General features: G+C 50.0%; 1 protein-coding gene across 1 annotated transcript; it reads left to right on the top strand.

Moving 5' to 3' along the window:
• Positions 1-479: 479 nt before the first annotated feature.
• On the top strand, positions 480-9,477 carry RHOU (ras homolog family member U). The gene is made up of 3 exons (XM_047702940.1): positions 480-1,033; positions 2,706-2,764; positions 8,460-9,477. The coding sequence occupies exons 1-3, from the start codon at positions 772-774 to the stop codon at positions 8,913-8,915; spliced, it is 777 nt and encodes a 258-aa protein (XP_047558896.1). The 5' UTR covers positions 480-771; the 3' UTR covers positions 8,916-9,477.
• The last annotated feature ends 1,895 nt before the right edge of the window (positions 9,478-11,372 follow it).

Below are 11,372 nucleotides of genomic sequence, written 5' to 3' on the forward strand. Positions count from 1 at the left end.
GACACATCCCCAAGACACTTCGTTTCCCCTTGGGTGGAGCACTGTGGTCAGCAAGGGGCCCCGGAGCACAGGCTGCGACCGAGAAGGGGAGGCGGGGAGCGAGGGGAGCAGGAGGAAGCTCAGGCTTCCCTGCCCGCGTGGGCGCAACAAGGCGGAACTGGCGGTGGAGTCGGTCACTGCGCCAGGGGTGGGGGTGGGGATGCCGCCCTCGGCCACCCCGCTCCTCCAGGCGCCGCGCCCCGGAGCGGGTGTTCGGGGTCCTTCCCCGGAGCGGGCGTTCAGGGTCCTTCCCCGGAGCGGGCGTTCGCGGCCCCTGGACCGCCCCGCAGCCGCCGTCCGCGCTCCCCTCCAGCCCCGCGTAGCTCCGCCCCGGCCCGGGGGTGCAGGGGCCCGGCACGCAGGCTGGGGGCGCTGTGGCCTCGGCGCGGGGACAGAGCGGACGGGCCGGCCCCGCCTCTTTCCCTTCCCCGCCCGCCCCCCACGCGTCGTGTCGCCGGGAAGCCGGGAGGAGACAGAGCGCTCGAGCTCCGCGGCGCTCGGCCCGCAGTCCTCTGACCGCGCGGAGCAGAGCCAGGTGGCGCCGCCCGAGCCGGGAGCCGCGACCCTCCCCGGCCTCCTTTGTCTGGGAGCGTGCGGCCTGGAAGCGCGGCTCTCGGGGGCCGGGCCCGCGGCCACAGCGCCCGGTGACAGCTCTTCCCTCCCGGAGGGCTCCGGGACAGAGGGGCGGTGGGGCCGGGCCCTGCTCGCCCGCACGCCCGAGCGCGCGCCCCGATGCCCCCGCAGCAGGGGGACCCCGCATTCCCCGGCCGCTGCGAGGCGCCGCCCGTTCCGCCGCGCCGAGAGCGCGGGGCGCGCGGGGGGCGCGGGCCCGGGGCGCCGGGGGGCCGGGGGCGCGCGGGCGGTGCCGAGGGGCGCGGCGTCAAGTGCGTGCTTGTCGGCGACGGCGCGGTGGGCAAGACCAGCCTGGTGGTGAGCTACACCACCAACGGCTACCCCACCGAGTACATCCCCACCGCCTTCGACAACTTCTCGGGTGAGCCGGGCTGGGTGGCGCTCCGGGCGCGGGGGCGCGTGGCCGCACAGTCGGCCGGCGCGGTGCCGAGGGCCGGGGTGCCACGGGGAGGGAGCGCGGCGCGGGGGTCGCGGGTCCCCGAGGAGGCCGCGGGGCCGGCCGGGCTCCGGCTGTGGGACGCGGACCCGGCGCGGAGCGCAGGACCTTTCCCGAGCCTCGGGGACTGGGCGCGCGCGGGGCCACCCGAGGGAGCGCGGGGCAACGGGAATCCCAGGACCGGAGCCCGGCGGAGGGGCGGGGGACGGGAGACGGAGCCTGTGCGGAAAGAAACGAGACGGCAATTTAGTAACAATCAGGTGGAGCTCAGGTGGCCTGGTCAGTGGGCTGCGTAGAAAAGTTGCGTCAGGTCGTCGTTGCTGGCGCAGCTGCCGAGTTTCAGTGGGAAGGTGCCTCGCAGGTGCCATTACCTGGGGCCCCGAGAGCCTGTGCTTTTCCTTTTGGTGGCTTCCCTCACAAGGTGCGTCTCCGCTTTGAAGAGCCACAGAGAGGGCAGGAAATAGTTGATTTAGTGAGAACAGCACCCAGGGCTCAGGTTTGGATTCCAGTTGGAGAGTAAACGCGATTTCTTCTGGGTCCCCCTTCCGTGCTCCCACTTCCATGTCCCCTGTTGGCTCCGTTTCTGATTCTTAGTATCTTTTCACAGTCTCTCTCAGCTATTTACAGCTCTTATGTATGGTGTGCTGTTGTTTTTTGGTTAGTGGAAACAAAGATAAAGGATTTTTCAGGTCTTTTTGAAATTTCCTAAAGTTAAAATCCACAGAGGCTAATATGAAGCACTCTCTCTTGCTCTTAAAGAACCAAAAAAAAAAAAAAAAAAAAGCTTCTTGATCTCGAAAGTCCCATGGCAAGGGCTTGCTTGCTTTCTTCCACTGTGTCTAAGGTACCCTTCATGAAACTGCTACACTAATGGGTTTAAACGCAGTTTTGTTTTTTCCCTCCCAGCTGACTAGTGTAAATATTAAAAGCCACTTAGAAAGTTGTGCTGAGGCCCACCTGCGTGCGTAATTCAGCTAGAAACCTCCAGGCTGTGCCCAGATGCAGGCCTCTGCCCGGTACCCCATCCCAGTGGAAAGGTGGGCAGGCTTTCTTTTCTTTTCTGTGTTAATCCTCCCTTTGAGCTGACACCGTGAGATAAGCAGTGCCCTCTTCTATAAACAGGACAATGCAGGCAGCCTGTGTTTGCTCATGTTCTCAAAACAAGCTACAATTTTATGATAAACCATGAAGTCTTGGAACATTTCCCAAGGGAAAACAGAATTATTTGTGAGGTTTTCCACTGAGTTAAAACGGCAAGATTGGTTCCTATTTACACCCCCCAGTATTGTTTTTAGGCTTTTTGAAACAAGTGTGATAGGAAAATAAATCTTCTGGGGCTGGGCAAAAAGGGCAGGCCTTTCTGGGGTGCCCTCAAACGGCTCAGGGATTTGCAGCTTCAGCCCTAGCCAGGCAGTGAATTGCTAGTCCTGGAGGGTTTGTAAACAAAAATGCCTCCATGGGGTCTCCTTGTTTTAGGCAAGTCTTTAATTCATTAGGGGACCCAGAATAGCTGAAGGGTAGTTGGAGCTGAAACCATTTTTTTCCTGAAAGGGTTTAAAAGACACCCCCTGATCCTTGTTTTTGTCTTGTTTTTCAGCTGTGGTGTCTGTGGACGGGCGGCCTGTGAGACTCCAGCTCTGTGACACGGCTGGACAGGTTAGTGGCTCATCATGGCTCAGTGCTGGGAAGGGAAGTGGCCTTTGAGAGGCCTCAGAATAACCTCCCTCCATAACTGGGTTGTTCTAAAACCTCACGAAGTGGCCCCAGCCCTGCCCTTCTCAGAGGGTGGTGGGCAGGGGGAGAGAGCTCTGAGCTCCTAAAGCAGCGTTTGGCTCAGCTTTGCATGGTCAGGACTGGGGGACAACAAGGTCAAGAACAGGAGTTCTTACAGGAGTTTCTGATCTTAATTACTGCCTTGTTTTTATTAAAGAGTATCAATGATGCTTTGTGATCATTTCTCAAAGTAAGTTGGTGATAGGATCATTTTATTAGAGGTCAACAAGGAAACTATTAAATTTACTCAAGAAAAAGATGGAGGTTTTTTTTTTTTTAAGATTTTATTTATTTATTTTAGAGAGAGAGAGAAAGAGAGGGAGGGGTAGGGTAGGGAGGGGCAGAGGGAGAGGGAGAGAGAATCTTAAGCAGACCACACACTGAGCGTGGAGCTGGACATGGGGGTCAATCCCAGAACCCTGAGATCATGACCCTGAGCCGAAATCAGGAGCCAGACACTCAGCCAACTGCACCATCCAGGCACCCCCCCCCCCCGCGCCCCCACAAGAGAAATGGAGATGATGTCACTGGGTGACTATTTCCCTCCCTAAGCCGTGGTTGGAATCACTAGGGCCACCCCCTTCCTTAGAAGCAGAGAAAGAGTGGTCGAAGCTCCCTGAGCCGGGGGAATGAATGAGCCTGGACACAGTCTCTCCAAATCTTGTCTCAAGGGTCAGGCACTTGGATGACCCACCCAGGGAGGGATGGGTACTGGGGTGTGCCCTGATGAGCTCCAAGGACTCCTCATCGGCCAGTCGTCCCCCGGCACGGTGCTGGTCACTGAGGTTTCCTTGTTCTCTGTGAGAACCCAGGGTGCCGTGTCTTGAGTTTGTCAGTTTGACAGTTGGTCAACATGGAGTTTTTCCTGTCCGCACTAGAGTTAGAGCAAATGTGGAGGGGCCCTCTGTAGGAGCGTGAAGCCACCTCACTTTCTGAGGCGTTGTCACGTGGCCGTCTGTGTGTAAGAAGCCGGCTTTCCAGGATTCCCGAGCGCCTCATCCAGACAGCTTGCCTACCCTGGGATAGCAAATTCACAGGTTTATTTCTCAGAACTCAAGTTGCCACAAGACTGGGCAGCTTTGGTGCCCATCTCAGTGCTGGTTTGGCGGTGAGTGGTGGCCTTGCGTGTCCTGTCGCCTCTGTCCCGGAGCATCTCCACTGCCCCTTCAGCGGCAGCCGAGAAAAGCAAACACACCGTGTATCTTCCTGCCTGTGGGAGGGAAAATTCAAAAGAACACCGCTCTTCTAATATTGAATCTTTCCGAATACCCTTCTGGTATTTGTTATGAAAACTGCTTTGTATAAAGTAAGGATCTTTTTCCTACCACGTGTCCAACTTTCTGATCTTGGAAATGAGGTCAGAGTCGCGTGTCGATAAATGTAGGTGTTCCTGCTAACGCAAGAAGGGGCAGCTGAGCAGTCCAAGAATAAGACTGTCGACAGGAAGTGCAGGAGGCACGGTTCCTGGGGACCCTTGAGAGGAGAAGCAGGCAGATCAGTGTACATCCCTGCCCATGAATGGGGGCTCCCGTGTTAGTGGTTGACTCCTGTCACAGACAGGGCTTCCTGAGTTGGGCTTCGAGGCCTAGGGCCTGCATGGTGCCTGGCACAGAACAGGGCTTAATCATGGTTTATAATGCAGACATGAAATGGAGTGCTGGGTCCTGGGGAATACCACCTTATGCCCTGGCCTGCCCCTCAGGAGACTTAAAGTTTATAGGGAAGATAAACCAGTTGGTAGAACTTGTGAAAGAAAGCAGGGAAGTGCCATAAGGAGGAAGGCAGTGTGGGCTTGGGGTGCAGGACAGGTGGGTCTGGGAGAAAACCACTGGGCTATTTTGAAAGGGCATAGGACTATCACCAGAAAAACTTTGTGGAAATGATCCTGAATTATTGAGGCAGAGTTCGATTTTTTCCTTAGAATGGTCTGTTTAAAAGTTGGGGAAGCACAGGAAGAATTTTGGAGATACTTTCATGAAAAAAGTTTATAATTAGGGAAATAAAAGGACTCTGGTGCAAGTTGTTAAGCTTTAGTTTATTTGGAAATTATTCTTCTGGCCTCCTGGTGATGTTTTCATTGAGTTTTACTGTATTTTTAAACTGCTATATTAGTAAAGTATACCTTACTATGTAATGAATGAATAAACCAACTTCAAGAACTATGAAAACTATACAGCTGGTAAGATAAGATCGTTTTTTTTTCCCCTACTCCCCGAGTATCCATTAGGACTTATTTTGACTAATAGCAAAGCCAGTCAGAGTGGTAGTTCTCTCCTACCTTCCTTATTCCTTAGCCCAGATCTGATAAACAGCCTTTTAAGGGATTTGATTGGACACCTGCTATATTTCCCTAAAGTTGACTCACTCAGTGAAACACCCTCCTCCTCCAGGCAGTCCTCAGGATAGCCTTGCGGGCTTAAAGTGACTTGTGCGACTTCTGTTTCCAGCTCCAGGGCAGTGTGAGCACAGATGGTCCTCACCTGGGGCCCAAATGCAGATTTCAGATGGCAGCTCAGAGCAAGAATATGGCTCTACTGGCTGTATTTAAAAATATATGTATATATAAATATTTATGCTTATATATATTTATATATATTATATATATTTACATAAATATATAAATATACATATATATAATATATATTTATATAAATATATAAATATTTATACATATATATTTATATATATTATATATTTATATAAATATATAAATATTTATACATATATATTTATATATATTATATATTTATATAAATATATAAATATTTATACATATATATATTTATATATACATATATTTTTAAATACAGCCAGTAGAGCCATATTCTTGCTCTGAGCTTCCATATATATGTGTGTGTGTGTACACACACACACACACACACCCATACACACATACTAGAAATTGCTTTTTGTGTCTTTGGGTTTTCTTGTTAGGGAGGTAGGTGAGCCCAGAAAATTTTAAAGGAGTTTTTAACACTGGACTCACAGTCTGACTCAAGTGAAAATAGATCAGAGACTGAGGACTTGGAGAACATACCTTTGGCATAAGAGAAGGGGACCATCACTGAAATAGGAGAAGGTCACTATGGCATTGCCAGGAGAAGCTGAAAATTCTTCCATCTTTTGACCCATGAGGCACTTGGAAAAATCCATGCTAAGAAAAACAAAAACTCATATTGGAGCTTGACCAACACTACCATCCAGTGGCCTGTCCGCCACGCCCTGTCCCTGACTGAATTCCGTATGTCGTCCCCACAGACCTGGCAGGTGCCTGCTAATCGCTGGGTCACAGAACACCTCTCCTGGAGGGGACATTCCAGTGGGCCTTGACAAGCATGTGCTTGCTGTGTTGATTTCAGCAAATAGCTAAGGTTTCTGGTCAGGCAGTGAGGAGGACAGCTTGATTTCTGCTGCGTTCCCTGAACCCTTTAGCCAGAATCTTAAGAGGTCTGGGAAGCCTGATTTCCAAAGCCCTGTCACAAGGCCCAGCCCCTGAGCTTGCCTTTCTTTTTATTGGTAATGTAACCCTAGCTCGCTGGGCACGGCCAAGGGTGACTGGCTTCCAACAGTGAGCTGCTGCTGCCTGAGGGAGTTGACCTTCCGCAGGGCTCGGTTTTGTGCTTCTCTGAGGCCTTGGAGAACAGAGGCAATGTTTTATAACAAGATCTTTGCTGGGCCATCGTCGACTTGGTGGAGTTTCTGTGTTGATTCTTCCAGCACAAAGTTGGCACTAAGAAAGCCAAGTTGTTCTTTTTAACCATCGTGCATAGAAGTCTGACAAGTGGCAGAGACAAAACACCAGATTCATTCCTGAGCCTTTGAGCTGGTTGACTTTAGTGCTGTTAGTCGGTTGTTACCGTACAGCGGAAATATGGAGCCTCAAAGGAAGAAAGTGCCTTCAACTAAAACAGATCCAGGTTTCCTTTTTACCTGCAGAACAGCCACGGATGCAGAATCCTCTGCACGTAACTAGGAATTGGTAAACGATCAGAGTATGCCAACGGTGTTCTGAAACCTGGATGACATTCCACTTTTTCAGGCCACTAGGAAGATACCTGTCATAGGACACCTGTGTGAGGCTGGCACCCACAGGTAGAAATTATATTTTACTTTTTTTTTAATTTTTAAAAAGTTTTATTTATTTATTTTTTAAGATTTTATTTATTTATTTGACAGAGATCACAAGTAGGCAGAGAGGCAGACAGAGAAGGGGGGAAGCAAGCTCCCCACTGAGCAGAGAACCCGATGTGGGGCTGGATCCCAGGACCCTGGGATCATGACCTGAGCCAGAGGCAGAGGCTTAACCCACTGAGCCACCCAGGCACCCCTAAAAGTTTTATTTTTTAACTTTCTTTAAAGTAATATTTGTACCCGATGTGGGGCTTGAACTCACAACCTTGAGATCAAGCGTAGTATGTCTTCCGACTGAGCCAACCAGTCCCCCCAGTCCCTGATAGAAATTTTAAATAGGGATGAGATGATGTAAATATCTTCCTATGAGAGAGTTGAGAGAAAGCTTTCAGTTCAATGATTGGGTCATGGCAGGCGACTGTGAAGAAATGCTGATTTGGAGACACACATCCCTACAGGGGCTGAGGACAGGTTTGTCCATGGCCAAATCCCCAGGCCCTGCATGGTGCCCAGAGGCCAGTGTGCATCTCTGTTGAGTGGATGACCTTGGCAGGTAGTTAGCAAAATGATGCTTCGCTGTTACGATGAACTGTCATCATTCCATCCAGTTCTCTATACCCAGAGTAGGGCGGGTATGCCCTTTCTTGGGTCCTTTATCAGCCCAAAGCACGCTGCATGGAGGCCCCTGCTATTTGCAGGGAAAAAAGAAGGGAAAGGAAGTTCACAAAGGAAGAAAGGAGGGAGAACAAGAGATCAAGCAAAAACAAAGAGGTATATCGAGCAAGAATGAGAATGTGTCAGCCAATGTGACAGTGCAAGTCACATTGTCGTAGGTGACTTTGAGAGGCATAGGCTCTCTGCACTGCCAAGGAGAAGCCCGCCAGAGGTTGTCAGCTCCAATTCTGGGTCTGTCCTTGTGTCTGATTGACATCACTCAGTGGCCTGTGCCTGCCCTGAGTGTGTGCAGTGCAGATGGGACAAGGCTATCGTGAGGGCAGGCAGGGCTGGATTCTTCAAGAGAGAGCTGGGTTAGTCTGGGGATCTCTGGGGTCAGACTGGAGACTTGGGGATCCTTGTGGTTGCTGCCTCGATTTTAGAAGAGTAGCTAGATACCAGAGCTGGAAGAGTAAATCTGGGTTACTCTAAGCTGAATCCTGGAGAAAGGAAATTTGATTTTCATAATTGACCTGCTGTCAGTGCTTTTTCTGTGGTAAGTTGCCAGAGGGCCGTGAGCGCTGGTGCAAATGTCGAACGCCTGGGGCAGGTTTGGGGGCCTGGCAGTGCAGGAGCCCTGCACAGGTAAGCAGCAGCATCGCTTTCTGAGGCCCTGGCCTGTCCCTCCATTACCGGACCTGCCAGACCCTTTCGAGAAAAAACAGTAAAGTGGTCTCTTTGCCGATGAGACTCGATTGAAGAGGTAACTCTTGGCTGCTCTGATTGGTTGCAGGATGAGTTCGACAAACTCAGGCCTCTCTGCTACACCAACACGGACATCTTTCTTCTGTGCTTCAGTGTGGTGAGCCCCTCCTCCTTCCAGAACGTCAGCGAGAAGTGGGTGCCAGAGATTCGATGCCACTGTCCCAAAGCCCCCATCATCCTCGTGGGGACTCAGTCGGATCTCCGAGAAGATGTCAAGGTCCTCATCGAGCTGGACAAATGCAAAGAGAAGCCGGTGCCTGAAGAGGCGGCCAAGCTGTGTGCCGAGGAAATCAAAGCTGCCTCTTACATCGAGTGTTCAGCCTTGACTCAGAAAAACCTCAAGGAGGTCTTTGACGCCGCCATCGTCGCAGGCATCCAGTACTCGGACACTCAGCAGCAGCCAAAGAAGTCCAAAAGCAGGACTCCAGACAAAATGAAAAACCTCTCCAAGTCTTGGTGGAAAAAGTACTGCTGTTTCGTATGATGCCGGCTGGGCGCCCGATGGGTGGACTTAGACGGCTTCCGCGGTAGAAGCTCTATTAGCTGAAGGACCCCTGTCATCGTGGAGGAGCCATAGAGACAACGTGCACACGTGCGTGTGTGTATGCGTGTGTGTGTGTGTGTGTGTGTGCGCGCGCGCGTGTATCATAGCTGGAGCTCTCTATGTCTTCTCTCTTGCCTTTGATGTTCTTGTGTGTTTGAGCTTAGGGACGAGCTAATCATTAATTACGCAAGATGTTTTTGAAGTCAGTGGAGCATTTTTCGTAACTCTGGAAACGTAGAGCTCTAGACCTCTGCATTAATTTATATCTAATTTGAAAAAGATGCCTCAAATCCGGGTGTCAAGAATGAAATCTTTTTTTTGCTACGTTATAATGGACCGAAGAACACAAGAAGAAAATGGTGTGGTTAACCCTCGTCCCTTGACCAAGGGCTCCTTCCTGCAAGTGCGTTACGGCCCCCGGCCAGCTATGGTGAAAATCACTCTTAGCTCTGAGACTCCACACACTTTTAAAAAACTTTTTTAAGGAACTAAAATCTGAGGGGGAATAAAAAAGAGAGACCTCTGCCTCCAAGACCTCAGACCAGTCACTTTTGTCATAGGCGAATACCTGGTTGCTTCCGATTGAATATCAACCAGCAGAGAACATGCTACTGGACTCTGGCACTGGGTACACCGGAAAGAAAGAGTTGTTCATTGGGATTTTTCCCTCTTAGACCAGTCGTGTTGACATCGTACAAACATAGCCAACATGCCTTGTGGAGTAAAGCAAGTAGTAGAAGCTCTTGTGTTTCCTGTGGGGAGTGACTCGTGTTGGGATCAGGATGTGATATTTGCTTGTTCGTATGCGCGCACCAAACTGCCTGAATCCCTGGTGGCTAGAACACCAGGGAACACCTATCGGAATTGTCTTAAAACTTCCATACTGTTTAACTTAGCCCACCTGCAGGGACGTGGACATGCTTGAAAGGCCTGCAGCAAGCGTTTGTAGGAGACAAGGTGTACTTTTTTCCCCTTAAGTCAGCTGAAATGTATACACACACACACACACACATGCATATGGCTGTATTTGCTGCTGATTCAGACTTTTAAACAGTTAATGAAAAAAACCCAGCCACAAAAACAGATGTGAGGGAAGCTTAGCTTCCTCTTTTTCTTACTTTTTTGAACAGCTCTCTTTCTGATTGTATCCCTCTCAGATATGATTTTAAGTATACCTTGACACAGTTTTGAGACCATCTTAAAACACGAACATCTCTTAAAACCTGTTTTAAACCTGAATGTCTCTTGAAACCTGTTAAAACCACCAGTTAAAGCCACAGATGCCTTTGAGGGACCTGGCAGAGACCAGGGCAAGGAGTCAGAGGGCCCCCCGGGGGCGGGGGACCACAGCTCCCCCTTTTGGCTGCATCCTTGCTGGGGGACAGCCAGGAAACCATGTACTTGTGAAACATTTGTGTTCTTCAAGGTGCCAGTTTCTAGGGCTTCATCTTTCTGAGAAAAAAAGTCCCCTACCAGAAGAGTAGGTTTTTCTTTACTTTGTGACGGCTGTGATTCTGAGATGCCAAAAGGTAGCCTAACCCGTGACTTACAACGTCTGGTTGCGGTGGGTCAAGCAGAGTTACCCAAATCAACTCGGCAACTAGGGAGACTCCCGTAGAGCCGGTGGATAGAAGAAGTCTTACCTTGCTGTGGTCTTCTGTTGTCTTTTTTATATTTAAAAAAGCGAATTTGTGTTTTCCTATAGAAGAAGTAAAAGATTGGGTTCGGGACTTCTTTGATTTCTGTTAGTAAATAAAATTAACTGGTTTCTCTGTTGAAAAACAAAAATACTTCGATTGGTCACTATTTATTTTTCTTTGGCTAGCCGTCCTAGTTTCCTAAAGCGTCTAGTTGTAGCCTGAGTGAATAAGATGACGTCATTTGCTGAAATGCTCCAAACAGACTCTAAGCTGGGCTACCCGGCTCACCTGTTTCCCAGGCTGGGCTCCGCCTGCTCTGGTGCAGAGGTAGGAGTGGCGGGAGAGCTACTGGGTGAGTAATTTTAAATAGTACTTTTGTATTTAAGCAAAGGTCATGGAGTACCATGCAAATTAATTTTTAAGATAGAACACAAGATTTGAAAGACATTTCATGCACGAGACAGCATATGGGGCTGCTCTTGGTCCCCCTATGGGGTGGGCCACTGGGGGAAATCTGGCAGGGAACACACCTGTGTTAAGCTTTACTTAAGTGGTTTATTTTTAACCCAACTCGATACAACCCCGTACCATTAGCGCAAAAAATCCAGAGGGTTGACCTTTAAACACAGCCATTTTTAGCATGTTGCTGCATTTTCTAGACTAGTGAAGGTACAATTGATTGGTTGTACTTGAGGCTTTCCTCCATTTTTCTTTCTTTGTGTGATTGGGCAGAAAAGTTCTTAAAAGTATGTGCTTG

The sequence above is a fragment of the Lutra lutra genome, chromosome 14 (genome assembly GCF_902655055.1).
Source record: "Lutra lutra chromosome 14, mLutLut1.2, whole genome shotgun sequence".
NCBI lineage: Eukaryota > Metazoa > Chordata > Mammalia > Carnivora > Mustelidae > Lutra > Lutra lutra.

Coding starts and splice junctions, on each gene's coding strand:
- RHOU (XM_047702940.1), top strand. CDS start 772: ATGCCCCCGCAGCAGGGGGACCCCGCATTCCCCGGCCGCTGCGAGGCG. Junction 1,034..2,705: donor CGCCTTCGACAACTTCTCGG/GTGAGCCGGGCT, acceptor CTTGTTTTTCAG/CTGTGGTGTCTGTGGACGGG. Junction 2,765..8,459: donor TCTGTGACACGGCTGGACAG/GTTAGTGGCTCA, acceptor GATTGGTTGCAG/GATGAGTTCGACAAACTCAG.